The sequence below is a fragment of the Micromesistius poutassou genome (assembly GCF_964030765.1).
Source record: "Micromesistius poutassou genome assembly, chromosome: 21".
Classification (NCBI taxonomy): domain Eukaryota; kingdom Metazoa; phylum Chordata; class Actinopteri; order Gadiformes; family Gadidae; genus Micromesistius; species Micromesistius poutassou.
This window is the reverse complement of record NC_140291.1, coordinates 8,836,265-8,860,514: the sequence shown is the minus strand read 5'-3', so window position 1 is coordinate 8,860,514 and position 24,250 is coordinate 8,836,265. Positions and strand designations below refer to the sequence as shown.

Here is a 24,250-nt window from a genome sequence, read left to right as displayed (position 1 = left end):
TCTAAAAAAACCATATTTTTCATGGAGGGACAGTCCACATACTGATTTCATGTACGTAAGCACTTTTTCACAGGACAATTATTAAAATCTTCTAAAATAAATTATAAATTAGGGACATCAGGAGACAGTGCTTGTGGGAGAGATTGAAAATAATGTCCAGTGCCCTGTCAAAATTTGCCTTTGGGTGAATGTATACGACAGTAAAAAATATCTGGGGGAACTCTGGGCAGCTAGAATGGCTGAAGAGAGATGCACAGCAGTTCAATATCAGTAGTGTTATGTTCTTTTTAATCCAGAAAAGGCTTATAATAATAATAATAATAATAATAATACATTTTATTTGTAGAGCACTTTACATTCGAAAATCTCAAAGTGCTACAGAGTTTAAGAGGGGAAAAAAAAGGGGTTGTTAAAACATAATACATATACAGTAAAAGAAAAATTAGCAAAAGGCTTTTTTAAAAAGGTAAGTCTTAAGGTTTAGTTTAAAAACTGCTGTAGTCTGTGGGGCCTTCAGGTGGTCAGGGAGGGCATTCCATAGTCTCGGGGAAGCAGCGGAGAAAGCCCGATCGCCCATGGTGCGGAGCTTGGTTTTAGGTGGTCTGAGGGTGTGTGTTGATGCAGAGCTAAGGGTGCATGAGGTGGTCTGGGGGGTGAGGAGCTCCTGGAGGTAGGGGGGGGCATGTCCGTGGATGCACTGGTGGGTGAGGAGGGAGACCTTGAATTCAATTCGGAATGTGATGTGTTCATATTTGCGCACCCTCATCAGGATCCTGGCTGCGCTGTTTTGTATGTATTGGAGCTTCTGGATGCTGCCAGAGATCCCGATGAGGAGTGCATTGCAGTAATCTAACCTGGAGGAGACAAAGGCATGGACGAGCTTCTCTGCAGCTGCCAGGGTGAGTGTAGGCCGTTTGGCCAAGTTTGGCAATGTTTTTGAGGTGGTAGAATGCGTTCTTGCGGAGGTGATTGATGTGGGTATCATAGTTCAGTTGCTGGTCCATTTTAACACCCAGGTTGGTGACAGATGTGGAAAGGGGGATGTTTTGGCCAGAGAAAGTGATATTGGTGATGTGGGAGGAGCGGAGCTGATGTGGTGTGCCGATGAGTATAGCTTCTGTTTTAGAGCTGTTTAATTGAAGAAAGTTGAGCTTCATCCATGCCTCTATCTTCTCCAGGCAAGTGGTCAGTGTGGATGTTGGCAGGGGGCAAGAAGAAGTAGTGGTGGTTCTGAGGTACAGCTATGTGTCATCAGCATAGCAATGGTAGCTTAACCCATGCCTGCTGATGACGCTGCCCAGGGGGAGCATGTAGATAGAGAAAAGGGTGGGGCCCAATACAGAGCCCTGGGAGACACCGCAGGTGACACTGTGGGTGTGTGATCTTGCTTTGCCCAGGGCGACGTGCTCGGTTCTGCCAGTGAGGTAAGAGGAGAACCAGTTGTGTGTATTTCCTGTGCGTCCAATGGTGTATTGCAGGCGGTGGAGGAGGATATTATGGTCGACTGTGTCAAAAGCAGCTGTTAAATCCAAGAGGATGAGAAGTGATGGGGAACTGGTGTCTGCTGCCATCAGGAGGTCGTTGGTGACCCTGACCAAAGCAGTTTCTCTACTATGGCCAGGGCGGAAACCAGACTGAAATTTCTCAAACTGATTATTTTGTATGAGGTGATCCTGAAGTTGTGCTGCAACTGTTTTCTCCAGAGCCTTTGACAGGAACGGAAGATTGGAGATGGGCCTGTAGTTGGAGAGAACTTCTGATTCCAGGGTGGGTTTTTTCAATAGTGGTCTGATGACAGCAGTTTTTAATGCAGGTGGGATATGGCCGGCCAGGTGGGAGTGGTTTATGATCTTGGTGATGAGGGGAGAGACGGCAGAGATGTTGGTCTTCAGCAGGGCTGAAGGGAAGGGGTCCAGTGCACAGGTGGATGGCTTCAATTTTCTGATGACGGCCTGCACCTCTTCCTGTGTGACGTTGGAGAAGGAGCTGAGGGGCTGGACAGTCTCAGACAGTGGGTCGTCAGTTTGGTGGGGTGAGACAGCAGTGGTGGAGAGGTGTGAGTGGATGTTATTAACTTTTTGTTTAAAAAAGGTAATGTGCATGTTGCACCTCTCCTTGGTGGCCTCAGTCTGGCAGGGTGAAGGGGGTTTGAGAAGGTGGTTAATTGTTGAAAATAGTTGTTTGGAATTACCGGGGCTGTTATTTATGATGGTGGAGTAGAACCTGGCCCGTGCATCCCTGAGAGCTTCTGCATACGCCCTCATGTGCTCTCTGTATGCCTGTTTGTGAACAGTCAGTCCAGTGGCCTTGATCTGCCGCTCAAGGACACGCCCAGCCGTCTTCATCTTTCGCAGCTCGACGGTGTACCAGGGTGCTGAGCGCGAAAAGGAGACTGACCTGGTTGTTAAGGGGGCGTGGAGGTCCAGGAGACTGCTCAGGGACTGGTCGTAAAAATCCACTGAGTCAGTAACAGAGAGGCAGTCATCAGAGCCAGAGGAGAGAAGTTGGAGATCCAGGGCTAGGGCATCTGTGTCAATATTTTTCATGTTTCTGAAGTGGATCTGTCGCTTTGGTTTGATGTGGGGGGATGGGAAGGCTAGCTCCATTGACACAACCTTGTGGTCTGAAACACGAAGATCATAGACCTGTAGGTTGCTGATGGGAGCGGAGTTTGAGATGACCAGGTCGAGTGTGTGTCCCCTGACATGTGTGGGGACATCGACATGTTGTTGTAGGTTGAGGGAGTCCAGTAGCTGAAGAAAATAAGCAGTGGAAAGACATGAGGGGGTGTCAACATGAATATTAAAATCTCCCACAATTATGGTGTTTGCAGATGTAGTACAGAGTGTTGTGAGGAGATCAGACATTTCCGGCATGAAAGCAGAGTTGGGTTTTGGGGGCCGGTAGATGAGGAGCACAATCATGGGATGAGGGGGTTTACATTTGAATGCAAGACACTCGCAGGAGGAAGTTGTAGGTAGTGGGATGGAGGACAACTCCAGGTCCTGTCTGTGGATGACAGCTAGGCCACCACTGCGGCCAGTGCTGCGGGCTGCCTCCAAGTAACTGTACCCGGGTGGGCAGGCTTCATTTAGGGCAGAGTAAACCTCTGGCTGATGCCAGGTTTCTGTCAGACACATGAAATCAAGTCCTTTCTCCCTGATGTGCTCTTCTATCAGGCTGGATTTGTTGTTGACAGATTTAGAGTTAAAAAGTATTAATTTGACCAATGACTGTGGGGTAAATCTCTGTACAGGTCGCAAAGCATTAAAATCTACTCCGCGCAGGCTGGAATCCACTCCACAAAGTCTATCCAGCCAAGAGTGCGGAGATCTCGCGTTGTTTTCCATGCTGGAGTGCAAAGATCTCGCTGTATTTCCCGTGTTGATGTTAGCTGGAGAGACGGCGCTCCGATGACGTGTCGGACGTGCGACGGATGACCAGAGAGACGGGATGTTTGTAGCAGAGGAGCTGTGATGAAGTTTATGGACTGTGAGGTTTCGGCTGGAGCCTCTATGAATGTAACGAGGGCAGCGGAAAAGTCCAAGCTCGTTGATGATGGGGTTGTTAAATCCAAGAGTGGTTGCAGGGTTAAGTTGGCGGAGTTGAGAGCTGGAATAGCGAAACATCATGCTTGCCAAGGAGGGATGCTACTGGCCAGACAAGCATTAACTCCAGATACTGGAAGGTGGTGGAAGGGAGGAAAGTTGTCCAGCAAAGTGATGTAGACGGTTGGAACCAGAGGGATCTTTTCCCGGTGGGGCAAAGATTGACAGCTGGAAAGACGTCTGAAGCAGTTAGGTGCCTAGCTACCTGCTAACAACGCCGGTGAGTCTTAGGATCAATGTCCCGTAAAACTGGTAGGGCTCGTAACAATAGCTTAAAGTGCAAAAGCACAGGAAAACTATTCTAACAGGCACAAAAAGTAAAAATCGTAAAAATCGTGGGCAGAGAAGCGGCGAAGAAACAACGCCAGCGTCCTCTCCGCAAACACGTAACTCTCTGTCTCTCTGCGAATAATCTTCGCGGAATACCCCCTTTTGATGCAATTACTGCGCCCCACCAACAATTTTTATCACCAGCCGCCACTGTTGCCCTCACTAATGACCCTTATAATTGACCCTGTCTCAGTCTCACTGTGTCCAGCATTTGGGTCCACTCGCTCTACCTCCCCTTAACATACAATCTATGCTTTTACAATCTATGGTTATACAATCTAAATGTATATAATATACAATTAAACAATTTCCACAGACTGGAAAACTGGAAGATGTATTACTTTGTGGGTTGATTCAACATTGCTGGAATTGAAAATGTTTGTTATATTATGATAATTAGGTGCTTATGTTAAAAGCCATATTTTTTGTCATAAAATCATGTATAAAATGCATCCTCATTTACTCTGCACTAGATTCCACTTCCCTTATTTAGGCCTAAAACCTAGAGGCCTAGATTTTGGAGCAAATTCACTCCTCAAACAAATATATGTAGGCTAATTTGAAGAGCGTTAGTCTCTGTGTTGAGGTCATGTTTTCGGAGCTCTATGAGGTTGACGTCACACACACACACACACACACACACACACACACACACACACACACACACACACACACACACACACACACACACACACACACACACACACACACACACACACACACACACACACACAACCTCCCATCCAAAGGACTCTGATCAACAAGTCTCTGGAGGGATAGAATTTAACTTATTCCATTTTCTCCCATCCTTCCCACAGGAAATTGCGTGATGCTTTGAAGTGAGCTGCACATACACAAAGCTCTCATCTCTGGAGCCTTTTGGATTAAAGATAGCACCTAAATGAATAGAAGTGCGTGTGTGTGTGTGTCTTTATGCCTACATGTGTCTGTGTGTGTGTTATTGTGTACATAATGTGTGTCTATGTGTGTATAGAATATTTTGGTGCGTAACAAATTTGCGTAACAAATGTGTGTGTGTGTGTGTGTGTGTGTGTGTGTGTGTGTGTGTGTGTGTGTGTGTGGTGGGGTCTTCCTGCTTAATTTTATTTTACTGAGATCCAGGGTTTCTCATCTGAAAGACAAAGCGTGGGAGTTTGAAAACACGGCTCAGGAGAGAGATTCAACAGCCTTTCAATTCACACTGGCTTTAATCTCTGCTTTTCTTATCAATATTAAAGTTGTTGCACATTATAAATCCACCGTTTCACCACAAACACAATGTCTTTTCATCTGGTTTAGGATTTAAAAATGTTTTATTGATATCATATAACAAGTAATGTCAAAAGCCTGTTGAATGCTCTCATTTCATCTACACAACATTCAAGTCTTGTTTCATTTAGCAGAGATGTGGGTTTCTAGCCTGTTCCATTGTACAGCAACAGAACGTTTCAGTCGGTTTAACCGTGGGTGTCGACCTAGCCAAGATTCAGCCCTTCTAATTGATTGTAATTCATGTAAATTCGAGATTGATTAGAAAACCAGAAAACCACACTTTGTGGTATGCATCTGCGCACTGAGCAGAATAGAGAATGGGGAATTATTACCAATCTGCAGGCCAAAACCAAGCAAAAACGGTCACTTTCAAGAACATAAAGAACATAAAGAACAAGGAAAACAAGCCGACTCGTCAACTAAAGATGAAACCATTATGTTTAACGTCACATTAAGAAAAATTAATGTTCTATTTGGCGTTGAAGAAGGCGTACATTGTTGAAATGGACATTGAGATTAATTTGGCCGTGCCGAGCCTCATTCTCGTTCCCTTCCGTTTTAATGGATTCATTTCACAAGGGCAGACAACAATACCAAGGCGCAATCTCAATTCCCTTTTTTAGCCCTACCCCTCGTTTTTAAGTAGCCCACTCTTTTGAGTGGCTTCGACTTGCCCCTCGAAACAGAGGACCAAGGGGAATTCTTCTTCCACTACGAAATTTGACAACGCTGCAAGACCGTTACTTCATTAGTAGTCGTAGATGGCGTTTACGTAAATAGACACAACAAGTTTGTCGCCGGTTGTTTTGAGTTTCGTTGTAGTCAACGCATGGGGCATCCAATGCTGGTGGATCCGTTTGTGGTATGTAGAATATACTGCAAAAAGTTGTTGTAGTTGTAGTTAGCCTAGCTACACAGCATGCTAACTAACGTTAATGTTGTCAAATCAACCCCTTTGTGAAACACGTAATGTCAAAAAAACTATCCGTGTGCAGGTCTGATACGATAAACGACCATACACATGCATTGTATGTAACTAGATTCAAGTAGTAAAATACCTTCCAATTCAGACTAAATTACCTACATTGAAAAAATGTGGTATGATTATATAATAATCTGTTATTCATGCTCACACAATATGCAAGAACCAGTAATATAATGAAACTAATATTGCAACAACAGGTATTAACCAACAGGTATTAACAATCACATTTTATCAATAATCTTTTCAAAGGGTCCAAAAAACGGTTTAAACCATCAGTGGATGGTTCATCTTTCTTTCTTCCTGGGGGTTGGGGGGCTTAGGCCTACCAATGCAGAAGGGGTGCTTGAGGTGGAGGGGTGGGCTCTGTGGTGGCAGCGGCCTCAATGATCTCCTGAAAGAATACATAACAAATGAGAAGGAATTATATGGCAGAACTGGGTGATATGGCCACATGTTATGTACAATATATAATAACTGTTACAATATATATCTACCAAAATAAATTAAACAATAAGATAATGGTTTGTCAAAAACAACGTCACATTGATCCAACATTCTCGAGGCTACATAGCATTTCTAAAACAATAACTATTGCATTACTTGGCAAGGGATTAAAGCTAATCTTCCAAGCTGGAGTCCCTGGAACGATGGAACATATGTATATCATTGTAACATTGTTCAGATTCCAAGAATTTAGAAGTTTCACGCCATCAATTGACATGCCATCAAAGGGGAGAAATGGGACATGGAAATATATCCAGTACTGTCATGCACAATCTAAAATGTTGTAAAGTTTGCTAGCTAGCAAGTGCCCTAGCTAAAGCCATGCAAACTAGCACTTTTGTGGTTATGCTTGTTATAAAGAAAATTATGCAAGAATAATGTGTTTGTCATCATAATTATTTAATGTTTATTATGAAGAAAATACTTACATTTGTGGTTTTCGATCCAGTCACATCTTTCGCTGCCATTTTGTCTAGGATTTTTCTTGATTTTCTATTTTCTCTCAAGGCATACTGGACAATTTCTCATGACCCTCGATTTTGAGTGTGCCTCTCTCAAAATCTTACTTTCAAGGGCTAGTTAGCCCTTCCCCTTAGCCCTACCGTGAACACAGAAAAGCGAGGGGTAGGGCTAAGGGGTAGGTCAAGGGGTGAATTGGGATTGGGCCTAAATGTCCATTATGGCTAAATGTTTGGACATTTCTGGAAAATAGGTTTTATACTGTAGAGAGATACAGTTGGACATGGAAGAGAGAAAGACAGATAAAAGTTAAATAGAGAGATAAATGGAGAGAGTCAGAGTGAGGGAGATTTGATATACATACTGCAGATGTTGTTTGGAAGGAATTGAGGAGAAGAGAAATGGAAAAAAAAAAAAAGCCTAGATGACAGAGAGAAGACAGAAGGAAAGCAGAGAAGAGACAATATGAGAGGGGAGATGAGAAGAGGAGAGTAGAGGAATAGAGAAGAGGAAAAGAGATAGGAGAGGAGAACATGAGAGGACAGGTGAGGAGAAGGGAGGAGAGCAAAGAGAAGACGTGAAAGGAGGAGACAAGAGAGGAGAGAGGAGCTGGGAGGGGGGGGAGAGGAGAGTGGAGACGGCGAGAGACAAGAGAGGAGAAACAACACACTTGTCTGAACAAACAAGCGGTTAAGCCATGTAAAGACAAACACCTAGCAAACAGTAATATCAGTGAGAGAGAGAAGGGAGGAGGAGGAGGAGGAGGAGCTGGGGCTGCAGCTCCCGTGTCTGATTAAACAGTGGCTTGGCATCTTGCCTTCAGAGAGAGGAAGATCCCCTTAAAGTCCCTGACACCAACAACACAGGCTGAGACGGAAGCAGGAGAAGAATCCTATTTTTGAGGTGTTACAGGCAACAAATAAGTGTGACGACACAGAGCCTAAAACATTGCAAATGTGGACACTGAACAGATCGGTTGAGATGCGAATAAAAGACCCGCGGGGGCTAGCAGGGTGTACAGGGACACACAACGTTGCAGGTTCCCAGAATAGCTTGGTTCAATTTCGATCAGGTTTAATCAGACATAGCGGATGGTTCGTCTGTGTTTGCTTTAAGTAATAAGACTAGCTTCAAGGATGAGAGAGAGAGAGAGAGAGAGAGAGAGAGAGAGAGAGAGAGAGAGAGAGAGAGAGAGAGAGAGAGAGAGAGAGAGAGAGAGAGAATGGACATAAACAAGGTGAAATAAAATGTCGGAATCACAGCTCTTCAGATTCTTGATGTGTAATTCAAATGAGGGGCAGGCTTCTGTCGGGTGGTTTATATTTAAAATCAATCATAATATTTACATCAGGGGTGTACATCATTTCCACGAGGCAGAGGGACCCAATTATCAAAGGTTGCAACCCCATCTGATATAACATAAATACGGCTTGATTAAATTATTCATCAACACACCTATAGCACTGACGCATACATATATTAACACTGTTCAAAGGCTCACGGACCACACAAACATTAATTCACTTTCGGTCATTAAATAATCGTTGATTTGACGTTGAGAATTCAACTGAAAAACATACAGGAACCGTGGAGGCAATGAGGTTAGTGCAATTTGCTTAAACAATTTATAAACCGCAGTAAGGAAATGATGAATGTGCAATTAATTTGACCTGGTGGCATCTTTCGTTGTGCGTGCAAAGGGAAATTAGTGGTGTGATGGGAGATTCCAGGAAAGGCTGATTTATCTTGTGGCTTTTATTAGTGATTCAAAATGTTTTTCTAAGATTAGCAAGTGGATTCTTTCCTCATTATCATAAGCTTTAATCTATACTGATACAATCACCATCACAATCAATACAGTTAAGAAGCAATCTTTCGCTGTAATCAACACATGCAGAACCATTAATTGATTCTTTAATGAATGAAGCATTTGTGAGCAAAATCAAAGCTACTGTCATTTAAATAAAGTAATCTATTCTCCCAACAAGATAAAGATTTATTTCCATGTCATTTGTATTTGTGCAATTAGACAAATCCATTATGTTCATTCCCCCTTACATAATATGAAACACATAACCTTCCAGTAGATTCTTCAAAGACTCGGTAACAAAAGCAGAAGCAGCTTAACCCCCGGAAAAACCCAAAAGCACTGCTAGCGCTCAGTGTAGACGATACCACGACAACACACAGTGACATACATCTCTGTCGGCATAACAACAACATCACCGTGCGGGTGGCCCCAGAGGACAGCCAACGGCAGCACAGTGTGTGGCATGCTGTATGCAAGCAACAGCTTGCATAAACCATCCCAAAGTGGGTGTTCACCGCAGTGGGATGTCCTTCATTCCAAATCGAGTCCAAAACTTTATCCATGGTGTGCTTGTGACAAACAATTTTGAAGTATAGAAAAGTATAGACAAAAATGGCAAACTGGGTGCGTGTTTTTGTGCATGTGGCATGTGTGTGTGTGTGTGTGTGTGGGGGGGGGGGGGGTATGCATAAGGTAATAGTAATGTGTGTGTTATAGTCACACAATAACCATCCATTTTTTTCATTTTATTCCCACTAGGCTAAAGACATCTCAGTAAATACATGGCAGCCATTCAGAGATCAGGACCAGAATCTTTAAGGAGTCTTACAACCTTGGCCAGTGGAGAGTAGGGCTGCACGATTATTGGCGAAATGATTATCACGATTATTTTGATCAATATTGATATCAAGATTATTTACCATGATTATTCATGGGGGGGGGGGGCACGATTATGGGCTTGAGGAGTTGTTGGGGGGGGGGGGGGGGGTATTATCTGCCCGCTTCTGCCCAGAGAAACACTGCCCAGCAGGAAACAACTGCTGTCAAAAGACGCTGATCCATTTTCACTGTTGACGCGAGTTGCTCTAGTTCTACCTCCACGGCCCTGCAGCGGGCAATTATCGGACAAGATTGTCCTATAGTGTGTGGTGTTCCGTCTTGTGTTCGAATCTCATGTATTTGTATTTACGATCGGAGAGCAACAAATGGGCTGAGATTCTCTTTGTGTAGATTGTGGTGTACATCCGACTCAAAAATCGCATTAGATTAAAAAATCTTGTAGTGTGGGGCAGCCTTCAGTGCGTTGTCCATTTAGGGAACCTGACAAACTGTAACCCAATGTTCTTATGGTTCCCTCGACAATCGTGTGAGGCATTCAAGCAGTTTTTAACGCAGCAGTTTTTTCCAGGCATTGTTAAAACAGTACAGAGTTGCAACAACCTCCTCTGCTAGCAGCTACCGTGTCAACAATAACACAAAGCTCAGCTGCACTCGGAGGGGCGTACCTTCCAACATGGCGGGAAGGGGGGGGGGGGCTCTGTGCCGTGACGACAACTTTTTTGGTTCTCTTTTTTTTGCGGATATTATAACAAAAAAAAAATGTGCGTGGGGAGCACGCATTTGAAATATCGTGAAATATCGCGAGAACACTACGTGTCATCGTGGGAAGCCAATATCGTCATCGTGATAAAAATTTGATATATTGTGCAGCCCTAGTGGAGAGGTACAACAAGTTAAAGAGGAGGGAGGGAAAGAGTTACAAAAAGATGCAAAAGACACAGGTAAGCAGGAATGTATGCATAGGTTCACCCGCACCCACACACACACACACACACACACACACACACACACCCCCCCACGGCACAGATATACACACACATTTATACTCTCACCCTCACTCCTCCTCACACACATAAGCACCCAGACTCACACCTGCACACATACACACTCACCCTCTTGACATCCTTGCCGAAGGACTCGCTGAAACTGGATCCCAGGATCTCAAACTGAACGTGAGAGTTGGAGCCGCTGTCTTTGAAGTCCATCAACCCGGTCAGTCCTGTTATATTACCCTGCAGAGAGAGAGAGAGGTAAGTAAGTATAAAAAGATAAGGCTGCTGCTGTGTGCTGCAGAACACTGTACTCAGTACTGATTGTATTCAACACAATTCATCAATCAATGATTGTGCTTTGTTCTCTCCTGGGAAGACGTTCTCCCCACGCTCCGATATCTCACCCAGGTAAGCACAATACGAGCAAACCGCCCAACAAACAGGGAGCAGCGATATGCAGGTTTGTCATCACTTGAGACGTGAAACACAACCCTGTCCGCCGGCGGCGTGTGAACACAGATCACAGTGACACGTCGCTGTGGAGACGGCTCCAATTTCACCAACAGTGGAATTGAACAGATAGGCTCCTTGGCTTTGAGAGGAGCTCGCTGTGGAGTCATGCTGCCTTCGGTAAACAAGGTGTTATGAGAAACGTCAGACCTCCGGATGAATGATGGGAAGATGTAGAAAAAGGGCCCCAGCGATGACAGATAGCAGTAGCTAGCAGTGATCGAGTTACGGCCCGCATTTCCGTCAGGCATTATTCGGTGCTGTTGGCCTCCAGCCGTTGAAGGAGCGCCTCTAATAGGAGCCAGGTTGGAGCTGCATCCAGTGGAGTGGTCCAAAGGTCTGTATCACCACGGTGTTATGTTAGGCCACAGGTGTGTGAACACACAGGTGTGTCTCATGATGCTCATTAAGGGGCTGGGCGTGCCTACAGACCCATAATTAAAATTTAACAAATTGTTTTTTTAAATGTGTTTGACTTCTTTGATCTTGAAGCAGTCAATGCAATTTTTCGACTGTTACTCAAATTAATTCCTGAGGAAGTGAGGCCGAGCCAGAGAGGGTATGCTTGTGTGGTGTGCCAAGGTCTGTCTGGGGGCAGTGGTCAATGGTGTTAGCTGTGTCAAAGAGGGTTCAACTGCTCAGACAATCATTATAACTGCATGTCGTTTGGGACATTCCACCATTTCACAAGCTGTAACACCTCCCACCTCCTTCCAAGAATTCTCAGCCCCCCTCGAAAAAGTTTTAATGGCAGTGTTGGGATTTGAGCTAAAACAGGGGTTTAATTACACTTTAATGAGCTGATATTGCACCTCTGTGATACAAGCCTATTGACCTGATCCAAGCCTTTATGGTTTCAGATAACTTAACCAAACTAAACCTTGCCTAACTTGACCTCACTAAACCACACCTAACCTAACTTATCCTGTGGGAGTGCAATCATCTCATCTTAGCTTCTTTCACATATGGACGTGCATCCGTCTATTCTCCGTCTATTCTACGGAGGTGCCGTATAAGTGAATGACATATCCTGACGTTGGACCTCCTGAAAAAATACTACCCCGAGGTAGTATGTTCTCCGGAGGAAATGCTAATTACCTTATATGTGAATGAGCAGTAGGATGTCGGCATTTCACACCAGTTGAGTGGGCGTGTCATTAAGTGGCACCCGCACCCAAATCGATAATTTGTTCGCTGAATAGTTAAAAAAATATTTTAATGTGGCACTGCTTTTCAGAGTCATTCGTGGTGAACGCTAAATGATACAATAAATTACAATACATGAGTTCACACCTGCACGCGTATATAGAAAATGTTTTTTTATTATTATGTTACACCTTTCCTTCTGTCGGCTCCCAAACCGTAGTCGAGGAGCACAGGAGGAACATTCTCTCGGGGGTAACAGCAATGGGTCTGCTTAAAGGTTTGAATATGGTCGGAATAAAGCAGACTCGCACACACACACACACACACACTGCCATTCTCGCGCACACACATGCGCTAACTCTCGTTAACACTTAATATTGACAACAGTTAGCTGAACATAATAGGGTCCCGTCCTTCCACTCTCTGTTTTCTCAGTTAAACACAGAAATCAACTACATTTGTCCCAGTGTTTGTTTGATGTGAAATGAAGCCAAAAAAGACGCCCTCTTCAGTAATGCAGTTGTTCGCGACACCTTTCTTGTTTGTCGTTTCTTCTATTTGTCTGTAACTCATGCTCCAATCTTTCATTGATCGATGTGGATGTGATGGAATATATGCATCGCTGCAGCAACATTTAAGATGATCGCGATGAGTTCTGCCTGTTCTGCCTGCACGCTGTCTGCGGTCAAACCAAAACAAACCCGATCCCGCCTCTTGTGAACCTCGACCCTACGTCATCTCCCGCCCCTTGCAAGCCCACCCCCCTTAAGCAGCCGGAGATTCTACTGATGACTGAGCGACACCGATCTCCACATATCAGGCATCAAGTGTGAATAAGTGTGAATGACCCTCACGGTCAAACCTCCTGCTCCACAAATGCAGAGAAAAGACAGAGGTCATATGTGAAAGCAGCTCTTGTGTGCAGTTTATGTCCTAACATCAACATCCTGTTCAGCAGAAAGCACATTTTCAAAATAAAAGCATACATCATGATGCAGAGCGGTGGTATATTCTGTCCTCCAAAGATAAAGATAACAAAAGAATAAGAGGCTCAGCTCCACGAGAGGACACAGTCTGCAGGAACAGCGGTACGAGAACAGGAGAAGCTTCTGGAGAACTGTGGGGTTCTCGAGGAATAACTGATCGTTCAAAGTGCTTTCCCACATCATTTTGTGTCAAAATAAGTGGCTTAGGAGCCGCGACACCATTATTAAATTACTTGCTTGTTGCCGAAACATCAACTGATGAAACAGGTGTGGTTTGTGTAAGAGATGTTAGGAGAAGTGAGTTCTAGACGAGTTGCCACAGAGCTGGTAGCAATTAGAGTCAGTAACCAACTGCCGTTTCCCTACCGGTGCTAAAAACAACATTCAACGGTTCTCTTTGGAGGAAACATGCTGTGCTCCCACTATTATATTTTTAGTAGCACACTTCAAGCTAAATTATGCACAAATCGAGCATTCTGCGTTCTGGCAGGCCGCGTAGTCAAGCCTGCTGTCAGTTTCTTATTGGCTATGCCAAACCCAGCCCTCTTCAGCTGTTCCACTCAGCTAATCGCTACCTCGCTCGCAAGTGACCTCTCTTAATAGGGCGCCTTATTTAAACTGCTTCAGTCTGTTTACTCTCACTGCTTTCTCTGCTGCTGCTTTGCCCACCTCCTCCCCAGCTCCACCTCAAAGTGGTTAAACTTGAAATAATGACATACTGTTGTCATTGTTGCTTGCTCTGTTCCAGGGGGGTATAGAGTTAGCTTGCTCTCCCAGTTAAACTGGGAGGGTAATCCCCTGAGGATGCTGCTGTTCCCTGTCTTGGTTTTCCATGGAGCTCATGGAAAGACAGGGAACTTCTTCTGAACAGAGCCATACCGCCAAATACAAAATAAATTGGTTTAAAACGTATTTCTCTCTTGTGTATTTTTTAGACTTCAGTGGTCCTGACAGAACTATAGTTTTGTCAGTGATCCTGAGGGAAAGCCTGCCGTTATAATCGTCCAGAGTTCGGAAAAAAAAACAGGTATTCGAAAAGTTTTGATAATAGTTTATCAAAAGAATATCTCCTTGTCTTTTAATAGGATTTTGAAACTGAAATTTAATAGATCCACAGTGAATTAGCATAATATTCTGAATTAGCATAATGTCACTGTTTTGATGTGGCAGAAGGGAACCGCCCGGGACCACTACTTGGTATACTTAATCACAGGGAGGGGGAGGTGATAAGAGAAGTAAAAAATGACTTACATATTGATTATTAACCTCAGCAGGGAGTCTTCTTTATAACTAATGGTTTTCTCAAAGAGCGTTCACATTCCCCGTGCCAGGACTATCTTTACAGGGATCTGGATGTAGATGCAAAGTGTGTACATTAAGCAGCGCTGCGAATAACAAGGACACCCTCACATGTAGTAAGATAACCAGCCTGGTATTGAAGCCTAAGTTCAATCATTAATCACTTTGTTTAACATGTGCAACTTCATGAAAACAAGGTATTGGGGTATCCTATCTGTTTGCATGGGTGTTATTCCTATTGATTTTTGCAATTGATTAGTCATTTAGCAGACACTTTTATCCAAAAATGCCTTGCAATGATCTCAGATACATATCATTAGGGTGCAGGGAATTCTTCTGGGCATCTTGCTCTAGGAAACCTACAGTAGCTGTGACTAGAATCGAAACCTGGAGCTCTCTGGCATGAAAACCCTTGCCACTACACTATTCTGCACTAGGGATGCACCGATCCGACTTTTTCAGTTCCGATGCCGATACCGATGCTTGGGGTCTTGCGTATCGGTCGATACCCGATATCGATCCGATATCATTGTTGATTTAAGAAACTACAAACCTCAACAGGACAAACATACTGAAGGCATTGGGTGACTACACCTTTCTTTCCTGAGACAAATGTAATAAGATTAAACAAATTAATGCAATGAACTATTACACAATGCAATTAATCATTTATTTATAACAAAAGTACAGAAAAATGTGCAACAGCAGCAATAATCTATGCATCAGCATTTATATTCAAGTAAATAATTGTAACAGTAAACATTTGGTGAACTATTAAACAAATAAAAATGAATGAACTATATTAAACAAATACAAAATAAATACAAATGTTGAAACTCAAACTGAATTGTACTATGCACACACAGTCACAAAATATTAAAAACAAATAATAGACAACTACACAACATGGTGCAATTCTACACCATTCATGGCTTGCTGGAGCTCTAAACATTATCTGCATTCTGTTTACAAAGTGCAAAGTGGAATTAGAAATAACTTAACTGAATATGAAAATAAACCAGTAGTCTGGTCAATTACAATAATAAAAATGTCAACATAACATTTATTGCAATATCACCAATCATGGCCTAGTGCTTGAAAACTTAGTGCAGTCTCACCCCTTATGAAGGATTATGGACAGTTGAATGCTCACTTAAGCTGCAATGACAAATTCTTTGTCAAGAACACAAGCATCTCTGCTCGTTCAGCAGTCAGTCTATTCCTTTTCTCATCGACAATGTTGGACACAGTGCTGAACAACCTCTCACTTTCGACACTGGTGCAAGGGGCACAGAGGTATTTTCTGGCTGTGGCAGCAAGAACAGGTAGCCTATGTCTGTTGACATTCCAGTAATGGTATGGGTTGTCAGAAGCAGCAATGGTTTTCTCAGTTAAATATGCATTCAGCTGACCTTCAGGGCTTGAGCTGCCTGCAGCGCCTTCATCCTCACACTCCTCCTGAATTTGTTCAAATTCCTCCATAAAGCTACTTTTCCTTGGAGCCGCTGCCCCTGCCTCTGCCTCCGCCTCTTGCTCTGCCTCTTGCTCTGGCGCGGTTTCTGCCTCCCTCCGAGGGGCCTTCTCCGCTGGCTGCAGAGTCTCTGTGTCTTCTTCTGTTGTGGTACTCAATTCTCTCTCCTGAAGCTCCCTCAACAGTGCATCTTTGGCATGGACAGCAAAGGCCTCACTTCTAAAGTACCTGAAACAGGAATAGAACAGCTTAGGCTAAATATGAAACCATTAATAAAATTAAAAATCCTGTTGATGACTTCACAGACTGCTTAAAAATATTGCACAAATGTATAGGCCTATGTATTCACATTGGTATAATATAATGTATTAAATGTTTCACTCAAATGTAGGCATCATATCACATCAAATACCATGTATAATGTACTAGTAGGGCTATTGTATGTTATCTTATAATGTCCTTGTACCTCGGGTCCAACACGGTGGCAATGGCGTACAAAGGCTCCTGCTCTGTATTGACAAATCGTCGGTTGACAGCATCCAGTAGGGTTTTCTTCATCGTTCTGATGCCAGCGTCTGCCTCCCCTTCCCTGGACAGGATGCGCTTTAGGACAGTGATGGCAGGAATTACATCTGCAGTAGAAGCGGTGGCTGAGCTGACTTTTCTCGTCAGCTCCTCAAACGGTTCCAACACAAGGCTGGTTTTCTCTAGCAAGCCCCACTGGTTAGTGGTCAATGTTGTCGGCAAATCAAAGTCAGCAACATAAGCTCCTAGGACGCGCTTCTGTTCCAGGAGACTCTGGATCATCAAGTACGTGCTATTCCACCGTGTCCTCACGTCTTGCTGTAATCTTTTCGGTTGCATTTGCATCTGGACTTGGATGCCCTGTAGCTCGGAGTAAGCAAGGGGAGACTTTTTAAAGTGCTTTACAATCGATCTGCCGTTTGCGACTGCGTCACTCACGCTTCTCTGAGACAGCAGGCCCTCGTTGACCACCAGCTGCTGTGTGTGCGCAAAACAGCCTAAGCTACTCACACCCATCTTGACCATGGCCGTTTCCATATTTTTTGCATTGTCCCTTAGAATGACATGCACTTTGTTGAGCGGAATATTCCATTCGTCAAGCATTAATAGCAGCTGAAATCCTGTCACTGTTGTGTGAACCGGGGAAATTCTTCGCTTGTAGCGCAGCACTACAAGGGGTCATGTTAGTGTCTAACCAGTGTACAGTTAGACTCAAAAGTGACATGGGGCACACTTCAGAGCTCCAGATGTCTGTTGTAAAGCTCAAAAAATTGATGTCTCTCTTTTGACAATAGTTCGCATGATTTTTTAAACTTTTCTGACAGTGCGGTTTCAGAAAAATATTTCCGCGACGGTATATTGTACCTTGGCTCCAAGTGATCCAATAGACATTGAAAGCCCAACTTTTCCACAGACGACATTGGTAGACCATCCAACACAATAAACTCCAGAACTTTATCGGTTATCTTCATGGCCTTCACGCTGTTATTAGGAATTTTTTCCCGTCTCTGTAGCGCATCTGCTAACGTAAGCTGTGTGCTACCTCCATCACCGGAGGTTCCTTTGGACCTGTTGAGCTGCTGGAACTCCTCGTGCTCCTTTGCATGGTGTTTCTGCAGGTGCTTAATTAAATTGTTTGTATTGTATTTGGCAGTGCTACCACCACCCCTGACGACACTCGCTTTACACGCATTGCAAACTGCCGTCGAACTAGTTGGTGTGGTAAGGCTGAAATATCTCCAAATCACAGACCCCTTTGTGTGCTCATGTTGTTTGTCGCAGCATCTCCACTCACTGCTCGTGCTCGCGCGTCGCGGCATGATGACGTGTCGCGTAATATGTTTTAAAATATTATTTAAAAAGGGACGGATCGGTCTTACGGATCGGTTTGCTTTTACAGATACCCGATCCAGCTAAAATGTTGATATCGGGGCCGATATCCGATCCTAATATCGGATCGGTGCATCCCTATTCTGCACTATGGTTCATATTACATCGGACCTAAATCTGATCTACTTCTGACTTTATGGAAAAGGCTTAAATTTTATTTTTGAATTAATTTGTATGTTGTTTCAAGTGCGGGATAGTCTAGTTGTTACGGCAGTCGTCTCTTCAACAAAAGTTTCTGGGTTTGTACCCCAATGTCCACATTATTATATCCACTAGGATATAATCCAGCAAGATGCGCTAGCGCAGTGTTTCCCACAGACCAGGTAGCAATGTGTGGCTAACCCTTGTTGACGGGGGGGGGGGGGGGTATTAATAATAAATAATAAATAAATAAATAAATAAATAAATAAATAAATAAATAAATAATAAAAGCAGAATCAATTTGTGGCGCTCGTTGTTCAATCTGTGGCGCAGCGCCACAGATTGGCCTATGTGTGGGAAACACTGAATAAATAGTGAAAGGTTGTCACAAGGTCCTTACCTTTTGGATAGTCTCCAGCATGGACCAGCCTCCGTTCCAGGGCTTGGTTGACTTCCTGATGCAGTTGAGGCTGGCCATACTATGCCACTTCCTGTCTTCCAACTTCCTGTAGAAGGCGTTGGCCAGCATCAACACACTGTCGTACAGATAGAGGTTGGATACCTGGCGCAGGGGAGACCAGAGAATCTGAATCAGAATTACTTTTATTACTCAATACTTTATTACTAAAATCTTATTGTACAATAAGTACACAATAGTACAATTCTTAGGCTCGGTTCCTCACCAGCCACTTAGCAGCAACAATTCAAGATAAAGTAAATAAAGTACAAATAAAAATATGTAAAAATAAGTAGAGAAACTAAAACAGTGGTAATAAGTTATAACTAGAAAATATAATCCCACGTATAAGGGATTACTGTGCATAGAAATGCCTGTGATCTTTATGATCTTTTTGCATGTCGCTTTGGATAAAGGCATCTGCTAAGAACCATAACCATATTTCAGTTAAATTCAGCTGACACAGCTGACACAAAATCAGACACTAAACATAGAAACCATCAACTTCAGTCTCTTGTCTTCTCTTAATTGCACAACCTTTGAACAATTATCTGTTTTCTGTGGGTAAGATGAGGGAGGTAGTTAGATATGCTTCTTAAAATGTAAATCACAGTCAAATACTAGAAAATGCATTTCCTGCAGAAAATGTGGTGAGTGCTGTAGTGCAAAGTGAGGTTGAAAATATGTTTTAATAAAGCCACATAAATTAAGACATAAAGAAACGTTAAATCTGGTTTAAATTAAGTGAAGGGATTTGAACAGAGTTCAAAAGTCTAAATGGAGTAAACAATGTAAACATGCATACCATTTAAAAAATGGTTGGAAACAAATAAAGTGACAGCTGAATGAAAAGCGCAAAGCATTGCTAAAAATTCAGAAATGTAAAATTAATTGAACTGAAGAATCTGAAAGGTCAAATGTATTGCCCTGCACTGCTGAAAAATCTGAAAGGTCAAATGTATTGCAGTGCACTACTGAAAACCTGGAAGCTGAAATCGAAAACTGACTGACGCTGAATTGCATTACCTGAAGAAGCAAAGTGCTGAAATACATTGTTACAAAAGTTGGAAGCTAAACTGTAATACTGTCAAAGCTGGAAGATAGTAGTAGTAGTAGTAGTAGTAGTGGTAGTAGTAGTAGTAGTAGTAGTAGCTTTACTTTACTTAGAGGAACTAGCTGCACAAACAATATGCCATATGAAAGGCATGGAATTCATTGATGTTTGTAGAAAGAGCTCTTTTTAAAACCAGCCGAAATTGAATGTACTCGCCTAATGCTAATTTTTCCAGCCTAATGTGATTAAAAGTATGCTGCCTGCACATCCTCGCGCTCCTCCCTCAGAGTAAATCAATGAGACCAACTGAAAACGAAGTGGACATGGAACTTAAACTGTGATTATGAAAAAAGTATAAAGGTAATCGAGATTCTGTTAGCAGATTTCTTGATTTATTAAACCTTTGAAAGAAGGTTAATGATAAAAAATTGACCAAGTTACGAAGTCTGTATGAAGTAAGTGTCAGAGAATGGGCGGACGGTTCCGCCGTCCTCCCATTGAAAAAAAATAGTATAATAATAAATAATATTTTAAAAGTAGAATATCTCAAAAGGTATAAAATTTACAAATATGAAAAGTCATTGCCCAAATGTATGGACCTAGACCTTTGTGACAGATGTTGAATGGAATCGATTGGTTCGGTAGTTTTGGTCTCAATAATTGCACAAGTTTGGTGGGAAGAAGAATAACAGAAAAGGGATATCAAGATTGTGCATTCCTATGCACAATAATAAGTAATGAGGTATAGTAAAGTGTAAGTGTAAAGTGTCTGGGGAGGGAGTCTGCTGAATGTCGGCTGGGGATGGATCCTGTGTAACATACTTCAGCATTTCAATGTAGAGGCAATGCAGCTGAGTCTAGCTATCATCCCATTTGAGTATTGAACAGTGCAGTTGGTTAAATGGTTTCCGTCTATGTGACAATGGACAATTTGTGGAAGACATTTGAACTCAACATTTAAAGGTGTAGTTTGGGATTTTGGACATCGGACCTAATGTCCAAGTGAGCCAGTGTGTTATTTATCATTAGAGACCATTTTCAACACATTTCATTCAGTCCTTCTATTTGCTGAGATCACTGGTGCTACGCTAGTGCAAGTCGACGGGATTCTGCTAGCCTGCCAATAAAAACAGTCTAACGCACTCTACAGTACACCCGAGGCAAATAAATGATAACGCCAGACTATCGATGTGAATGTCTGTTGATAGAATAATTGCATTTAGTTTATAATCCCTGTAGTTGGAAGCAGGCTACGGCAGCGGAGGACTGATATTACCTGGAGTGCGCTTCTCTGTTTATGTTCTGCTGTAGTGAATTGGTTGCTACACCGGAGCAAAGTGAAATTCCGCCTCTGCTGAGAAAGGAGCCGCTCAAAATGTAATGCGATCATTGCGATACAAGGAAAGTTTTATTTTTAACATTATTCTATCAACACAGACATTTACATCGATAGTCTGGCATTTTAATTGATTTGCCTTGGGTGTACTATGGAGTGGGTAAAACTGTTTTTATTGGCAGGCTAGCAGATCCCCCTCGACTAGCGCTAGCCTAGCACCAGCGATTTCTGTAACTAGAAGGACTGAATGAAAAGTGTTGAAAGCGGTCTCCAATGATAAATAACACACTGGCTCACTTTGAAATGAGGTCTGATGTCCAAAATCCCGAACTACCCCTTTAAACAATACCATATGACCTTGATCGTTTACATATTTTAATGCATTCAAAGGTGGTTGAATGTTTGCTGTCGAGGTGAATATGGATCCTTGGTAGAAGATATCTTAGCATCAAATTCTAACAATCATTACATAGTATACCGATTTATATACACATTTGTGTTCTATGTTTGGTTAGACAACATAGTAACATCAAGCTAGTTAATGTTAAAAATTAATACATTTGATACTTTGGTACAACCCGAGCGAACACTGTAAGAGGATAGATTCCTAAGAGCGTGTTTAACTGCCACCAACGTGTCTAACTGCCACTAGTGTGTTTGCTAGCAGGGTTTGTTTGACCAGATTGGACGCAGTGTCAGTTCTAACCTGAGGATTAGGGTTGCAGCATAATCATAAACAATGGCAACACACACACGCACACACACACAGATAAACATATATACATTAAAGCAATGATGCTTAAACGGCCACACACCACTACACAACAATGATGCACAGGAAATGCAGTGAGCACGCTGACAATGCTAATGCCACCGCGGTGCTAGCACGCCAATTGTGAAGTCCCTGCGATTGATCGAACAATGGGGATGATCGTATTTCATTGATCGTCAGTTATGGCGCCCCCTGTTGCCGAAGTCCCACCTCCCGGCTACCCGCAATGTTTACAATTTCTCGGGGTGTGAATTTGCCGACACAAGCGCAAAGCGTTTGACCAATCGCAACAGAGTGGGCGTGCTGACCAATCACAGAAGACTGGGATACTCGGAAGGGGGGCCTTAAAGTGACATGATACAAAACAACGTTTTTGAAAGACGCTGAAATTGGTTTTGCAGAAATGAACAGTGTGAATAATAAGGGGTATTTTCAACTTACAGGCATGTAACCATATTCTAGTAGTACCCCCAAATGCAATTATTAACCATAATAAAGCATGATATGGGATCGTTCAACGCAGTTTCTATACGTATACCAACTTTGACAACCCTGAGTTGTTCCCCTTTGGAATGTTTGAAGTCAGCGTTTTTTCCCCATTGACTTACATTATAAAAAGTCAAATCCAAAGTAATCCCATAAGGTGGCAGTACTGAGGAGTATGTGGACTGAATTGGGTCTGCTAATCAGACACGCATCTATTTGGGGAGACGCTTATCTGGGCATTGATACTTTTTTTGGCAGGGCTTTGCTTTGCTTTGCAACCACACTAATAAGAGAGAGTGAGAGTGATAAGGAGAGGAGAGACATGTTTTCCTTCTGCCACAGTACCAATGAACCATGAACAGCTTTTTGTCATTTATTTCTTATAAACGCAGCATCAGAGGAAGTGGGTGAGATTTCATATTGACAGGCATCAACAATCACTTACAATTCAATTTGAGTGTTTAGCCTCCTCCCAAATTTCCTCAAACATGAGGAACCTGAGTTAGACCTCGACAGCTTGGCAGCTTCCATTCCCTGGAGTCTGCCCGTCTTTTGAACAATAAAACTTTATTAAACTGACAGTAACTGTCAGCCAGCGTATGGGAGTCTGTCATCACGGGGTGATTCACACTGTTCCCCATGCATTATTGAGAGAGAGAGAGAGAGAGAGAGAGAGAGAGAGAGAGAGAGAGAGAGAGAGAGAGAGAGAGAGAGAGAGAGATGTGAGGCGGAGGTGAAAAAGATAAAAGTTTCAAAGGTCATGAATCATGGAACAAGAAAATGAAAATTGAAGGTGAGGAGGGGAAGCCAGAATGTTTTTTGAGTGTGAATGCAATAAAGAAGGAGGTAAAAAACTAAATCAAGTAGACAGTAACACAGCCTGTTATTGATTGAAGAACCTCATATTACGTGGGTTTAGCCCCCAAAAAATATTTGTTACTTTATAAAAAATGTGACCTTAAAAATGAAGCGAAGAGCTAGTGTAAATTATAGTCTGCCTATTTAGTCTTTTTTTAATCTAATGAAAGAGAGAGAGAGAGAGAGAGAGAGAGAGAGAGAGAGAGAGAGAGAGAGAGAGAGAGAGAGAGAGAGAGAGAGAGAGAGAGAGAGAGAGAGAGAGAGAGAGAGAGTAAAAAGAGTAAATTAATGAGAGCAGGGTTGTGGCAGTTGGTGCAAAAGTATTGGAGCAGTTAGATGAGAGGTTTGGAGGGCAGAGCGTAATATCTTTCACCTGGAGGGCAAGATGGAAATGAAACCAAATGGGATGTGATCAAACCTCAGCACGCAGCGACCACAGCCCTACAGCTCCTCCCGTTACCTTTTACTGAAAATGTAACTAGTTATGTCACCGGAAATAGAGCTGGAACTAACTGGAAATCCAACTGGAAATCCAACTGCTAATTGTTCTTAGCATGGCATTTAAATAAAGATGTAACGAGAATGTACCTAAATGGAAATGTAACTAGAAATGTAACCAGATCAAATGTTTCATTCATCAGTCGCTGGTTGGATATGGTGGAGGAATTTTAGAATCAGTGCTTATTCAGTACAGATTGCCAGGTCACTAATGTCCTGCCCATTGCCCGGGGAGAGACTTGCTGAGGGGAGGTCATAGAGGATAAATTCTAAATTCTAGTTTACTCACTAATCAAGCCACGCCCACATAAACAGTCAGTACGTTTACATGCACAGCTTAATCCAATTAAAGCCATAGTTCGACTATGCTCCGCAATTGGACAACTGCAATTGTCCGGGTATACATGGTGGTGAGTAAATCGATTCATTGGCCGAAGCATGTCATGCCCCGGTACGATAGGTGGCGCTGTACCCATTTCAACTAGTGGTAATAGAGCCACCGGTTGACCTCTTTATGTCATC

At 42.9% G+C, this 24,250-nt stretch overlaps 1 protein-coding gene and 1 pseudogene across 3 annotated transcripts in view; both read right to left on the bottom strand.

The window, feature by feature from the left end:
* LOC311366589 (glutamate receptor ionotropic, delta-1-like) overlaps window positions 1–24,250 on the bottom strand; it is a gene marked incomplete at both ends in the record, with an annotated part of 424,970 nt that overhangs the window by 38,029 nt on the left and 362,691 nt on the right. For both annotated transcript variants that reach the window (XM_084485372.1, XM_084485371.1), the window contains 2 exons: window positions 10,921–11,040; window positions 18,668–18,829. In XM_084485372.1, coding sequence (XP_084341498.1) covers window positions 10,921–11,040; window positions 18,668–18,829 — 282 coding nt within the window. The remainder of the gene's footprint in view (window positions 1–10,920; window positions 11,041–18,667; window positions 18,830–24,250) is intronic.
* On the bottom strand, window positions 514–1,157 carry LOC311366713 (annotated as a pseudogene). The gene has a single exon. The product of its transcript is annotated as an uncharacterized misc_RNA (transcript).